This window comes from Staurois parvus, unplaced genomic scaffold (genome assembly GCF_062004578.1).
Source record: "Staurois parvus isolate SC_StPar_1 unplaced genomic scaffold, SC_StPar_1.0 ptg000838l, whole genome shotgun sequence".
In the NCBI taxonomy this organism is placed as follows: Eukaryota; Metazoa; Chordata; class Amphibia; order Anura; family Ranidae; genus Staurois; species Staurois parvus.
In genome coordinates this window covers 82,781-98,509 of record NW_028318634.1, presented here as the reverse complement: position 1 = coordinate 98,509, position 15,729 = coordinate 82,781, and the positions used below count along the sequence as shown (strand labels likewise).

Below are 15,729 nucleotides of genomic sequence, written 5' to 3'. Positions count from 1 at the left end.
GTCCCGGTCCACTGGGGCTCTGGCCGCTGGGGAGGGAGGCAGGAAAGTGCTTCCCTCGCTATGCAGAAGATCCATCACCCCTGCCAGTACTGTACTCATAACATTCTCTTGGGGCTGGTTTCCCTTAGCAATGGCATGTTCTCCACGTCACCTCATGTGTGTATGTGTGCAACAGGCTCTGCATATGCCATGTACCACCATGCACCCCTTTGTAGTGACTTCAGACCATGCATTTAAATGATTAACGACATTACTGAAATACTGCAACATTACAGTCCAAGGTGCACATCAGTCCCACTCTGACTAGCTACTCCCAAACTGCTCAGGTATACCTTTCCAGGTAGTAATCCATGTATGGGAGAGTCCTTAGTAGGTAGATTCTCTTGGAGGGTGCTTTTGGATTGCTCTTTCTTACATCCTTATGGCGGGCCTCTTGTTCCTCTTCCCATGTGGCCAATTGGATGTCTCCCTGAGCAGAGCCTTCCCCCCTATCAGTCCCACTCTGACTAGCCACTCCCAGGCTGCCCAAGTATACCTTTCCAGGTAGTATTCCATGTATGAGAGAGCCCTTAGTAGGTAGTTTCCCTTGGAGGGTGTTTCCGGGTTGCCCTTGGTTACATCCTTAAGCCAGGCTTCTTGTTTCTTTTCCCATGCAACCACCCGGATGGCTCCCTGAGCAGAGCCTTCCTCCTATCAGTCCCACTCTGACTAGCCACTCCCAGGCTGCCCAGGTATACCTTTCCAGGTAGTATTCCATGTATGGGAGAGTCCTTAGTAGGTAGATTCCCTTGGAGGGTGTTTCTGGGTTGCTCTTGGTTACATCTTTATGGCGGGCCTCTTGTTTCTCTTCCCATGCGGCCACACGGATGGCTGGCTCCCTCAGCAGAGCCTTCCCCCCTATCAGTCCCACTCTGACTAGCCACTCCCAGGCTGCCCAGGTATACCTTTCCAGGTAGTATTCCATGTATGGGAGAGTCCTTAGTAGGTAGATTCCCTTGGAGGGTGTTTCTGGGTTGCTCTTGGTTACATCCTTATGGTGGGCCTCTTGTTTCTCTTCCCATGCTGTGACACAGACGGCTCCCTAAGCAGAGCCTTCCCCCTATCAGTCCCACTCTGACTAGCCACTCCCAGGCTGCCCAGGTATACCTTTCCAGGTAGTATTCCATGTATGGGAGAGTCGTTAGTAGGTAGAATCCCTTGGAGGGTGTTTTTGGGTTGCTCTTGGTTACATCCTTATGGCTGGCCTCTTGTTTCTCTTCCCATGCGGCGACACAGACGGCTCCCTATGCAGAGCCTTCCCCCTATCAGTCCCACTCTGACTACCCACTCCCAGGCTGCCCAGGTATACCTTTCCAGATAGTATTCCACGTATGGGAGAGTCCTTAGTAGGTAGTTTCCCTTGGAGGGTGTTTCCGGGTTGCTCTTGGTTACATCCTTAAGCCGGGCTTCTTGTTTCTTTTCCCATGCAACCACCCGGATAACTCCCTGAGCAGAGCCTTCCTCCTATCAGTCCCACTCTGACTAGCCACTCCCAGGCTGCCCAGGTATACCTTTCCAGGAAGAATTCCATGTATGGGAGAGTCCTTAGTAGGTAGATTCCCTTGGAGGGTGTTTCTGGGTTGCTCTTGGTTACATCCTTATGGCAGGCCTCTTGTTTCTCTTCCCATGCGGCCACATGGACGGCTCCCTGAGCAGAGCCTTTCCTCTATATATATATATATATATGCAACACAGGGAACATGGTAAAGTCCAGAAAACCCGGGGAAATTGCAGAACCTGAGTTAACCCCATCCTGCACATCCTAGAATCCCTGTCAAACAGTAGCAGCACTTGTAAGCACCTCCTTACATGTTGTATGGTGCACTTACCAGTGCCAAAGAGGTAGCAGTTAAAGACTTAAAGCAGGTGTCTATACATTGAACCTCCACTGCAGGGTGGTCTCCTCAAAAGAAGACCACCTCTCTATGCAAATGAATAAAATTTCAACCTTCCCCGGTTCAGCACCAGCTTATATCCATTAGATTTCCTCACTAGTCTGGAAAAGAGGGAGTTATTAAAACACAAAGAGAATCTAATTGTCCTACATAGGCAGTATAATCTAAGGTGACAAGAACAAAGTGTAAAGGAAAAGGAAATATTACCACAACACATGTAAGCAGGGGCGGACTGACAACTCATGGGGCCCCCGGGCAATAGGGGATCATGGGGCCCCTGTCTCCTTGCCCACACTCAAAAAAGCTTATGAAAAAGGTACCAGGGGCATCTCATGGGGCCCCCTACTGACCCCGGGCCCTCGGGTAGTGCCCGAGTTTCCAAATGGTCAGTCCGCCTCTGCATGTAAGGTTAGGTTACATATGTTATTTTTGTGATGCTCTTTACCAAAATGTAACATCTTTATTATTGCCATTGGCCTAGAGTGGTGAGGAAGAACGGACCCTAAAGCATTTCTGGTACACCTCATGGCCAGATCAGAAGACACCAGATCAGGCTCCACCTCTCTTGAAACTGGTGCAGGATGTGGAGGAGGCCAGGCAGAAGGCAGATTATGATGTCGGACCTGTCATTGTACACTGCAGGTATGTAGGTAAAGGTAGGCCCCATATTCTGCATGCTGTGCTGATTCTAGGAAATGCCGTAAAATACCTTTTTCTCTGAAAGAAAGTACTGCTTGCTGCTCTCACCCTGAAGTGTTCTGTTCTGGCAGAGCAGAGTAACAGCCACACCCCTCAGCAGAGGAAGGAAGGGGAAGTGTGTGACCTAATATGTTACTGATTGGTGGGTGTCAGTCTGGAGGAATGAGCTTTCCTAAGCAGGCTGTATTTTCATGTAGACCATCCTAGGTAACACCCACATGTGAAGCTGAGCCTGAATAATTGAATGAAATCAAATCCATTGAATAAAAGGGGAGGGCCTAGGACCACCAGGCTGAAGAGGAAGGAGCTAGATGATACTGGAAATTCTTCAACCAGAAAATGAAGCGTGCTCTGCCTGACTTGCCGAAGCTTCTAATGCACATTGTGAGAAGCTCACAGTGTGCAGTGAAATCAGAGTAAGCAATCTTAGGCTGGCCATACACTATACAATTTTCTGTCCAATGTCTGCCCAATTTCTTTTCGGTTTACCTTCAACAGTGTAGTGCAAGGGCCTGCCTAATTGGATACAATTGAAAGTGTTGTTTAGGTTTGACCTCATATTGTATGTTTTTTTGTAAGTCTTAAGCAAAATGCTCTAGAAAATTGTATAATGTATGGCCAGCCTTAGTCCTGTAGAGGGGCCGGTACAACTGTGCAAGACTGAAGGGAAGGCTGGAGGTCAACTTTAAGGCCCCATGTACACTGCAGCTGATAAACTCACGTTCAGGAGCTGTTCAGCATTTTTTTCAGCCCCTGAACTCCCCCTAATGTTCTCCTATGTATCCATGTACACATCTTCGTTTACAGCCGTTTACAGGCAGTTGAGTTTACAGTAATTTTTTTGAATACAGAAAACTTGCGTTCAGCAGTCGATTTTATCAGCGTTTCAAAAGCAAAACGCTTGTAAATGCGGCTAAACGCAGCAAATTGCGTTTATAAGCGTTTGTGTTTGAATTTTTTTTTTTAACTCTTCCAGTTCCCGATGCTGTCCAGAGCCTTTTTTCATCATGAAAAATGCTTGCAAAGCGTTTTCAAGGTACTCAAATAGACAAAACACTGAACACAGGATGTTCCTACCAAGCTTGTCACACATTGTAATGACCAATTCACACCGTAGACCTCTCCCACCTTTGGAAACAAAAGATATGTTAAGGACCATTCACACCTCAGACCTCTCCCACCTTTGGAAACAAAAGATATGTTAATGACCATTCACACCTCAAATTCCTCATGAAGACCCCCTACCAGGTGGCCTTAGTGACTCCCTCCACCAGACACCTTTCCCACCCTTGGAAACAAAAGAAATGTTAATGACCAATTCACACCTCAGACCTCTCCCACCTTTGGAAACAAAAGATATGTTAATGACCATTCACACCTTAGACCTCTCCCACCTTTGGAAACAAAAGATATGTTAATAACCATTCACACCTCAGACCTCTCCCACCCTTGGAAACAAAAGATATGTTAATGACCATTCACACCTCAAATTCCTCATGAAGACCCCCTGCCAGGTGGCCTTAGTGACTCCCTCCACCAGACACCTTTCCCACCCTTGGAAACAAAATAAATGTTAATGAGCAACTCACACCTAATTATCTCAACACATACTGCCATCTCTGCTTCTACTCTCTGTATTTCTCTGAAACAGTCTGAAATAGTTAATAATTTACCACTTTTCAGTGCGTTCGTGAATGCAAACGTTTTTTAACCTATATTTTCCAGCATAAATATAAATATAAAAAAACAGCGCAAATTTAGATCATTAATCAATATAATAAATCATATAAAATAAGTGCATAAATTATTCGTGTTTCCCCTTAATATTAAACAAAAACACCCAAAAGTCCATGTGCTAAAGACATAATTGAATTGTAGAAGTAAAAATGCAAATAAAAATAAAAATAAAAGTGCCAACTTCTTTTCTTCAGAAAATACTTTCACCTTCCACCAGTGCACACACCAACATCGAATACACTCACCAGAACTTGGTGAGTAAAAGACCTTTTAGGGAATTTTTAGGGATCCTAAACCCTTTGGTGCCACGCTAGGGAAAATCTTCACCCTCCGAATAGACTCCACCATCCAACCAAAAGAAAAAAACTCACATAGCATAATATTGTCACACAATAGTAACTTTTACCAAATGGAGATTAAGGCCACTCACATGTTAAACACTTGCTAAAGGCATGTTTATTATGTATAACAGGCTTCAGTTCCAGCAGATATACAAACTTTTCCTTCCAGGACTCTCACATCCACAATGGAACAAAGACAGAACTCCTCTTAGACCAAACAGTGAACCAAGATGGCCGCTGGAACGCACCGCTCAGCGTGCGTTCCACTCACCGGAAATTACGTCAGGCGCATGGAGTGTGGACCGGAAATGCGTCAACGCGTTTCGCCCCTCCCATAGGGCGTTATCAAGACACCCATCTTCCGTCCTCACTCACTTAAATATCAATGTAATACCCTCCCCTCCGATTTAATTGGTCAGACCACCTCCCAGGATAATTTCAGAGGCTGCTCCTCCCACTACAAGACGTGAGAGACCTTTACAAGATGCCAATCCACATAACAACAACATGAATTCTAACAATTGATATAAACAATTCAAATAAAAACAATATCTTTATAATTTAATATAATTCATATTAACAAATGTATATCTATCTAAAAACAAATTACAAAATAAAATAAATTAAAATAAAAATGAAAATAAAAATAAAAATAAATAAAAATAAAAATAAAAATAAATAAAAATAAAAATGAAAATAAAAATAAAAATAATAATAAAATAAAATAAAAATAAAAATAAATATAAATAAAAATAATAATAAAAAGTAATAAAAATATAAAAATATAAAATAGTTTTTAAACACTAACTATCATGTGATAGCTCGTTTGTTACCTATTTGTTAGAATGTCCATGTCATCTTCAATACGTAGGGAGAACATCGAGAAAACTGTCAGTGAGACTAGGGGAACATATTAGAAATATTAAAAAAGGTTATAAGTATCATAGTCTTTCCCACCGTTTTAGAATTTATCATAATAGGGATCCATCTTGTTTGAAATTCTGTGGGATTGATCGAGTTTTAGCACCTTGGAGGGGAGGAGATAGGGTCAAGTCCATCTCACAGAATGAAACGAGATGGATCCTAAAATTGGGTTCCTTGTCGCCCAGGGGGTTGAACTCAGATATAGATATCAACTGTTTCCTGTCAGATTGGTAAGAGTAGAGGAGTTAGTGTTTAAAAACTATTTTATATTTTTATTTTTATTACTTTTTATTATTATTTTTATTTATATTTATTTTTATTTTTATTTATTTTTATTTTTATTTTATTTTATTATTATTTTTATTTTTATTTTTATTTTCATTTTTATTTATTTTTATTTATATTTATTTTTATTTTTATTTTCATTTTTATTTTAATTTATTTTATTTTGTAATTTGTTTTTAGATAGATATACATTTGTTAATATGAATTATATTAAATTATAAAGATATTGTTTTTATTTGAATTGTTTATATCAGTTGTTAGAATTCATGTTGTTGTTATGTGGATTGGCATCTTGTAAAGGTCTCTCACGTCTTGTAGTGGGAGGAGCAGCCTCTGAAATTATCCTGGGAGGTGGTCTGACCAATTAAATCGGAGGGGAGGGTATTACATTGATATTTAAGTGAGTGAGGACGGGAGATGGGTGTCTTGATAACGCCCTATGGGAGGGGCGAAACGCGTTGACGCATTTCCGGTCCACACTCCATGCGCCTGACGTCATTTCCGGTGAGTGGAACGCACGCTGAGCGGTGCGTTCCAGCGGCCATCTTGGTTCACTGTTTGGTCTAAGAGGAGTTCTGTCTTTGTTCCATTGTGGATGTGAGAGTCCTGGAAGGAAAAGTTTGTATATCTGCTGGAACTGAAGCCTGTTATACATAATAAACATGCCTTTAGCAAGTGTTTAACATGTGAGTGGCCTTAATCTCCATGTGGTAAAAGTTACTATTGTGTGACAATATTATGCTATGTGAGTTTTTTTCTTTTGGTTGGATGGTGGAGTCTATTCGGAGGGTGAAGATTTTCCCTAGCGTGGCACCAAAGGGTTTAGGATCCCTAAAAATTCCCTAAAAGGTCTTTTACTCACCAAGTTCTGGTGAGTGTATTCGATGTTGGTGTGTGCACTGGTGGAAGGTGAAAGTATTTTCTGAAGAAAAGAAGTTTGCACTTTTATTTTTATTTTTGTTTTTATTTGCATTTTTACTTCTACAATTCAATTATGTCTTTAGCACATGGACTTTTGGGTGTTTTTGTTTAATATTAAGGGGAAACACGAATAATTTATTCACTTATTTTATATGATTTATTATATTGATTAATGATCTAAATTTGCGCTGTTTTTTTATATTTATATTGTTTGTGTTTTCACGATTGGCACAGCAGCATTTTTAGAGTGTTATTTGGAAAGTTTTGGCGCAGGAATAAGTTTTCTTGTATATATATTTTCCAGCAGTCAGTTTCCATCGTTCAGAAGTGTCCCGTGTACATGGGGCCTAAGCAGAATTTTAGCCAACATTTATTGAGTGGCGGGCCGACTGGGGGAAGGGTTAGAATCTTTCTCAAGCTTTATATTGCTTTCTGTGTCAGGTAATAACTATCAGGGATTTTAACTTTTTCCCCAATTCATCTTAACTGGAAATAATTTGCTTTACGTTGGGCTTTAATTGTGTATTATAGATGATTAAAGATGATTTTATCCAGTGCTCTCTTTATTATTTTAATACATCTAGAAAATTGCCTTTGGCTATCTGTGTTCTAAGCAGCCTAAAAAGCGTTCTCCATCTACGGCTGGAGCTCTGTACTTTCTATAGATTATTATGCCCTAATAGGCTTCACTCCAATCGCCACTAAATTGTAGATCATCTTATCATTTCTCTGCACTGGAAACGTAAAGGAGATGTTCCCATTCCTGGTTCAAACAGGCAGTAAATTTTGTTCTACCTTCACACACTTTTAGACTGAATTCAGACTGTCGTGGTGCATTAGCGCACATTCATTAACATGCGAAGCAGTAAGGCAGCCCATTGAATTTGAATAGGTCCGCAAAGCAGCACAATGCACAGTGGTGTCCCTAGGTGGGTGCTAGGGGGTGCGGGCCGCACAAGGTGACACCTATCACACCATCATAGGGGTGTGACACCAAAATTAAAAAAATGTAATTTCAACAGAGCAGAAATTATATTTGGGCCGGACCTCTCCACGCGCTTTGCAAGGCGGTGGCGCCAAATTCTATATTGATTAGACTAAACAAATAATAAGCGGGATTAAGGAACAGGAAGGAACTTCACATGTGATCGAATCTAACGTCCAGACAACAAATCGCAAGGAACATAAATGCCCAAGTCATGTGATTATGTCATCAGAGGCCTGGAGCCAATCAGCTTCAGTGAAGAACTTCGACCTCGAACAAGCGCGTGACCAGAATTGAAATTCGTAGGATCTAAGCGATGAGTTTTTAATAAAAAAGGGCTTTTGCTGTTTGGATGCTTTTCGATTGGAGATTGGACAATTGTTGGTATTATTATGGTCTGGTAGACTCAGGTACAGGAGGACTTGGAGGAGGTCCATGGAGAAGTCTGGAGGGGTGACACCATAGTTTTACCGCACTGGGTGTCACCAACCCTAGGGATGCCACTGACAATGCAGGATTTCATTTGGAATATTTTGTTCAATGTATTGTACCTCACTGATCAGACGGTTCATAACTTTGCGCTGTGGAAAGCTAACATGCACGTGCGTTGTGCACTGGGTACGTTCAGAATTATTGGTACTGCAATCAATCACACTTTGTTTTTTGTCCTACCGCAATGTAACAAATTTAAATCAGAATATATGGTTCTGTCTCCGTCGGGTCAGGCTTGGACACCAGTGGCTATAGCAGTAAAGAGACTCCCACCAACCAGCAAGATAGGTTGTCTGAACCTGGGCCTTCTGCGGTGAGTGGCAATGTTTCTTCTTGCTGAGCCACCTGGAATGCTGGACAGTTCCCTTGACAATTATTTGAATGATCCTACCTTGACCTTGTTTGTCATGAACCTTGAACCCCTTGTTCCTCCCATGAACTTCCTGATATAAGCCATGTCTCTGCACTTCCTGTTTGCCAAATTATTGTGCTCTCCAGCCAGTATCTTGCTTTTTGCCTTCTCAGCTGTTATCCATATTTTATTACCATTCGTTATTGACCCTTAGCTTGTTCTCGACTACTCTTCTGCCTGATCCCAACCTGCGACTGCTCCTTACCGACCTTGGCTTGTTCTCGACTACTCTTCTGCCTGATCCCAACCTGCGACTGCTCCTTACCGACCTTGGCTTGTTCTCGACTACGCTTCTGCCTGATCCCAACCTGCGACTGCTCCTTACCGACCTTGGCTTGTTCTCGACTACGCTTCTGCCTGATCCCAACCTGCGACCGCTCCTTACCGACCTTGGCTTGTTCTCGACTATGCTTCTGCCTGATCCCAACCTGCGACCGCTCCTTACCGACCTTGGCTTGTTCCCGACTACGCTTCTGCCTGATCCCAACCTGCGACCGCTCCTTACCGACCTTGGCTTGTTCCCGACTACGCTTCTGCCTGATACCAACCTGTGACCGCTCCTTACCGACCTTGGCATGTTCTCGACTACTCTTCTGCCTGATCCCAACCTGCGACCGCTCCTTACCGACCTTGGCTTGTTCTCGACTACTCTTCTGCCTGATCCCAACCTGCGACCGCTCCTTACCGACCTTGGCTTGTTCTCGACTACTCTTCTGCCTGATCCCAACCTGCGACCGCTCCTTACCGACCTTGGCTTGTTCTCCACTACTCTTCTGCCTGATCCCAACCTGCGACCGCTCCTTACCGACCTTGGCTTGTTCTCGACTACTCTTCTGCCTGATCTAAACATGTGACTGCTCCTTACCGACCTTGGCTTGTTCTCCACTACTCTTCTGCCTGATCCCAACATGTGACTGCTCCTTACCGACCTTGGCTTGTTCTCCACTACACTTCTGCCTGATCCCAACCTGTGACTGCTCCGTACCGACCTTGGCTTGTTCTCGACTACTCTTCTGCCTGATCCCAACCTGCGACTGCTCCTTACAGACCTTGGCTTGTTCTCCACTACACTTCTGCCTGATCCCAACCTGCGACTGCTCCTTACCAGCCCTGGCTTGTTTACCGACCACTCTTCTGTTTGATCCTTACCTGCTTATACGCTACTGGACCTCCGCTTGCTCACATCCTGGTGGGGTGATTCTGAGGACCACAACCTGGTGCTAACATGCAGCGAAATCCATCTCCACCATCAGGAGCTCTGGTGAGCACTGGTTAGTACTTAGACCCTGCACCTCAGACGAACCCACCTTCTGCCACGGTGTCCTGCCTGTGTACCTATCCTGCTAGTTTCAGTGTGATCCTCTCCACTGCTATAGCAACTGGTCTTCAAGCCTGACCCCTGATCGTGACATAGATATATAAGCAGTTCACCCCGGCCAATGAGAAGGGCTCATCAATGGTGTAGAGTCTATGAACTAACGGTATTCACCAGAGCTCCTGTTGGTGGAGATGGATTTTGCTGTGTGTCAGTACCAGGTCACGGTCCTAAGGATCGCCCCACCAGAAGGTGAGCAAGCCGGGGTCCAGTAGCAGATATAGCAGGAGCGTAGTCGGTAAACAAGCCAAAGGTCAGTAACAAGTGCTTGCAGGTTGGGATCAGACAGAAGCTAAGTCGATAAACAAACCAAAGGTCGGTAACGAGAGGTAGCAAAGATATGGATGGCAACAGGAGAGACAAGAGCAGGATATTGACTGGAGAGATCACTTTCTTCTGGCAAACAGGAAGTGCAAAGGAATGGCTTTAATAGGAAGTTCAGGGGAGGAGCAAAATGGTTCAAGCAGGCTGCTGTTAGAAACCATGGGGCCCCATACAGCCAACCTGACAGGCCTCCCCCCCAAAAAAAACACCATGATTCAGTTATAAATGAACACAGTGAGCGGTCAGTACTGATCACTCATTGTGTTCATTCATGAATTGAAGGAACTGGTAAATGTGACATATTTACTGGACCCTTCCCCCACTCTCCAGCCTGAAGGATCCTATTGTGTGCTTGCATCTGCCAGTGGGAAGGAGAAGAGAAAAGCCGACAGCACTGTGTGAGTGGGGGTACAAAGGGGGGCCTGGGGGGAAACATATGATCCACAGGGAGGGTGATGGGTGAGGTTGGGATATTACTTTAACTGATCCCCTGTATGTCTCTCTCTGCAGCAGCTGAAAGCCAATGGGAGGGAGAGGAGAAAAAGCCAGCTCTAGGCTGCTGCAGAGAGAGCCATACAGGGGATCGGTTCTAGTAATCCTCCCTCATGGTGCCAATCATCCTCTGTAAGGGACCGCCCGGCGGTACCACTAGCACTCCACTGGTCGGATGTTCCCAGCGCACGGAGTCTAAGCCCCAGGGTACTTGTTCACCAGGGCCCCTGATGGTGGGGATGGACTTGGAGCACCCTAGGACCAGGTCGTGACTACTGAGGACACCCGTCAGTGGTAGGGGTATTCGCCAGGGGCTCCCACGGGAGAGAGCCAGGTATGAGGAGGTCTGGAGACCCCGTAGAGAGGGACGGATGGATGGATGGATGGATGGCTGAGCAGGAGCAGGGTCATACAAGCCGGGTCGGTAACTATGAGGACGGTGCGGTACAGAACAGCGGGCAGAGAATAGTCGGGTCACACGCCAGGTCAGCAACAGCAGGTCAGATCCAATAGGGGGCATTCAGGAGAGAGGTCAGGCAAGCAAGGGTCAAAACAGGAGAAAACAGCAAGGTCAGGGCACAATCCGGGTCAGCAACTTACTTCAGACAGGTTCACAGGTTCACAGGATACAAAAGACCAAAAGGCACTGAATGACAGCTCAGGGCCGTTTAAATATCCCGCCCTGCGCTGTCATTGGTGCCAGGCGCGCGCCCGCGGTCACCACTGCGCATGCGCAAACCTGATTGCCGCGGTCGGCCAAGTCCCGGCGCTCGCGTACAGGGAGGTGTACTGCGCCTGCGCCGGGACCAGCGGCGCGGCGATCTCCGACATTGCCCCCCCCCTACGGGCAACCTCCGGATGCCCACCCGATCTCTCCACCACGGGTGATCACGAAGAAACTCCCGGACTAGTCTAGGTGCGTGGACATTATGAGCCGGTTCCCAGGAATTGTCCTCAGGACCATAGCCCTTCCACTTAATTAGGAATTGGGTCTGGCCCCCCCTTCTTCGGCACTTAAGGATCGTTTCCACCTCAAATTCCTCTTGTCCTTCGACCGTTATGGCCTCAGGGGGTCTGGATTCTCGTTCTGGGAAGGCATCTGGGATCACTGGCTTCAGCAGAGATACATGGAAAACTGGATGAATTCTGAACGTGGCCGGAAGGATCAGCTCATATGCCACTTCGTTGACCATCCGCTTTACCTGAAAAGGCCCCACAAATTTAGGTCCCAATTTTTTCGAGGGACAAAGCATCTTTAAGTTGGTTGTGGCCAACCACACCTTCTGCCCAGGCCGCAACGCCAAATCCCCTCTTCGTTTCTTGTTAAACTCCTTCTTATTGTCCTCTTGGGCCCGAGCGATGGCTTCCTGGAGTAATTTGTTATTGACGGAGAAGAAGGTCAACGCATCCTGCGTGGCTGGAACTGGGCATTCAGAGACCAAGTCAGGGAGAAAGACAGGGTGAAACCCATAATTCGAAAAGAATGGGGACTGCCCCGTTGCCGAATGGCTTGCGTTGTTATAAGCGAACTCCGCCAGGGGTAAAAGAGACAGCCAATCATCCTGCAGGAAAGACGTGTAGCAACGCAAGTATTGCTCCAGGGTCTGGTTCGTCCTCTCGGTCTGACCGTTGGTCTGAGGGTGGAACGCGGAGGAGAGGGACAACTTGATGTCCAGGGCCTTGCACAGAGCCCTCCAAAACTTAGATGTAAACTGGACCCCTCGATCAGAGACGATGTCCTTGGGTACTCCATGAAGTCTAACGATCTCCCGGATAAATATTCGCGCCGTCTCAGTTGCTGACGGAGTCTTCCTTAGTGGCACGAAGTGAGCCATCTTGGATAGGCGATCAATAACCACCAGAATTGCTGTGTGGTCTTGTGACGGTGGGAGCTCGACTATGAAGTCCATCGCGATCTTCTGCCAAGGCCGTTCGGGAATCGGCAAAGGTCGCAACAGCCCCCAGGCTTTGCTCCTTGACGGTTTGCTCTTCTGGCAGATGGTACAGGATCTCACGTAGCGCTTGCAATCCTTAGCCATGTTTGGCCACCAAAACGAGCGCCGGAGAAGCTCCAGAGTCTTGACTGGGCCAAAGTGACCCGCCAGCGGGTGATCGTGGCAATGCCCCAAAACCAGGGTCCGGACTTCCTCAGGTACCACGATAGAATCCTCCTTCCACAGGAGTCCCCCTTTGTTCTGGAGGGATACCCCAACTGGGGTTGGTGTGGCCGTAGATGCTTCTATTAACTTGGAGCGAAGGTCCGTCTGGAGCGCCAAGAAGTTCCCTGAGGACAAGATAGTGTCGGGTACCAGTTCTTCTTCGGAGTCCTCAAACATACGAGATAGCGCGTCAGGCTTCGTATTTTTAGATCCGGGCCTGTAAGTAATATGAAAATTGAATCTGGAAAAGAACAGGGCCCATCTTGCCTGCCGTGGGCGTAGACGCTTGGCAGTCCTCAGATATTCCAGATTCTTGTGGTCTGTGAAAATCAATATAGGGTGTGAGGCACCTTCCAGCAGGTATCTCCATTCTTCTAGCGCTGCTTTGATAGCCAGCAGCTCTCGATCCCCGATATCGTAATTCTTTTCTGCTGGGGTGAGTTTCCTCGAGAAGAATGCTACGGGATGGAGTAACTCTTTGGTGCCTTTCCGCTGAGACAGGATGGATCCTACCGCATTCTCCGATGCATCTACCTCCAAGATGTAGGGCAGGGCCGCGTCCGGGTGGCCCAGGATGGGTGCCGAGGTAAACAGCTTTTTCAGAGCTTCGAAAGCTTTTTGAGCCTCTGGTGTCCATTTGAACCGGGTTCCAAGTTTGGTTAGTTGGGTAATGGGGGAGACCAGACCCGAGAAGTTCTTGATGAACTTCCGATAAAAGTTCGCGAACCCTATAAACCGTTGGACACCTTTCTTGTCCGTGGGTTCAGGCCAATCTAAAATTGCAGAGACCTTCTGGGGGTCCATCGCGACCCCCGCAGTGGAGATAATCAGGCCTAGAAACGTGATGCTAGTTTGCTCAAAGCAACATTTCTCCGCTTTAGCATATAACCCATGCTGCCGCAATCGCCCCAAAACTTTCGCCACATGTATCCTATGATCCTCTAGAGAGGGTGAAAAAATTAGTATGTCGTCCAAGTAGACGATAACGAAGACATCCAAAAAATCCCTGAAGATGTCGTTCACAAAGTGTTGGAAGGTGGCTGGTGCATTGCACAGCCCAAATGGCATGACCAAGTATTCAAAGTGGCCAAACCGGGTACGGAAAGCCGTTTTCCACTCGTCCCCCTCTCTTATGCGTACCAGGTTATAGGCCCCCCTTAAATCAAGCTTTGTGAAAATAGCCGCAGCCTTTAGGCTCTGAAACAGTTCTGGTACCAATGGCAATGGGTAACGATTTTTTATCGTGACCCTGTTCAACTCCCGGTAGTCAATACAAGGCCTCAGGGTTTTGTCTTTTTTCTCCACGAAGAAGATTCCCGCTCCTGCTGGAGAAGTGGAGGGGCGGATGAACCCCTTCTGGAGGCTGTCCTCGATATATTCCTTCAGGGCCCCCAATTCAAGCTCAGATAGGGGGAAAATACGCCCAAAAGGGATTTCAGAGCCTGGTAACAGGTCGATTGGACAGTCATACGGGCGGTGGGGGGGCAGAGTGTCGGCTCCCCACTTACTGAACACATCCAGGAACCCATGATAGGCTGTGGGAATAACCTGTTTCAAGTCGGAGTCTCCTTCGGAGCAAAGGAGAACTCGGGGCCCCACGGGGCCCGAAGTGCGACAATGTTCCCGACAGTATGGGGAAGGGAACGAGATTGACCCGGTCTCCCAGTCAATCTGGGGGTTATGGGCCCGTAACCATGGGAGCCCCAGAATGACTGGGAAAAGAGGTGATGCAATAGCGTCCAGGCGGAGGAACTCCTGGTGCTGGTTGGCAATGATAGTGGCAATGGGGGGAGTTTCCTGATTAACCACCCCCGATTTTATCTGGGAACCATCAGCCAAAAAGATGTTGAAGCCCTTCTGTCTGTGTTGGAGAGGGATGCCCTGTTGGTGAGCAAACTCTAGATCCAGGAAACAGCTGCATGCCCCCGAATCAACTATGGCTGTCACCTCCACGATCTTTCCTGGAAGCTGAAAGGAGAGGGGCACTACTAAGTATTGCGAAGGACAGGTATTGCTAATAGACAAGGAAGAAAAACGGGTGCACTTACTCATTTTTTGAGGGCAGGATCGCACCATATGACCAGCTTCACCGCAGTAAAAGCAGAGGTTCTGGGCTCGTCTGCGCTGGCGTTCCTCCGGTGATAATTTAGGCCGTGCCAGACCTAGCTGCATAGGTTCCGGAACATCTCCTGGAGGTGGGTTCTGGATGCTTTGTCGGGTTGGTGGGCTGGGGCCTAGGAATGGACCCCAGGTATTTCCGCGACCCTGGCCGGACCTCTCAAGCCTGCGTTCCCGCAGTCTTCGGTCAATCTTAATTGTCAGGGCAATAAGGTCTTCTAGAGACTCGGGAACCTCCACCCGGGCCAGCTCATCTTTCAAGGGATCGGAGAGTCCCATACGGAACTGGTGCAATAGAGCGAACTCATTCCAGCGTGTGTCCCCCATCCACCGCCTGAAATCAGAGGCGTATTCCTCTGCCGCCCGCCGGCCCTGTCGGAGCGCATATAAGGTCGCTTCGGCAGAGGCTGCCCGCTGTGGGTCATCATACAAGATGGCCATTGCTTCAAAGAAACTATTGACCGATCCCAGGTGAGGATCATTGTTTCCCCTTAGCCGGTGGGCCCAATCCTGGGGTTCCCCCTGTAGGAG

General features: G+C 46.8%; 1 protein-coding gene across 2 annotated transcripts in view; it reads left to right on the top strand.

Annotated features, from left to right (window-relative positions):
- PTPN5 (protein tyrosine phosphatase non-receptor type 5) overlaps window positions 1–15,729 on the top strand; it is a 121,427-nt gene that overhangs the window by 94,007 nt on the left and 11,691 nt on the right. For both annotated transcript variants that reach the window (XM_089655373.1, XM_089655374.1), the window contains one exon: window positions 2,416–2,576. In XM_089655373.1, the coding sequence (XP_089511499.1) occupies window positions 2,416–2,576 (161 nt within the window). The remainder of the gene's footprint in view (window positions 1–2,415; window positions 2,577–15,729) is intronic.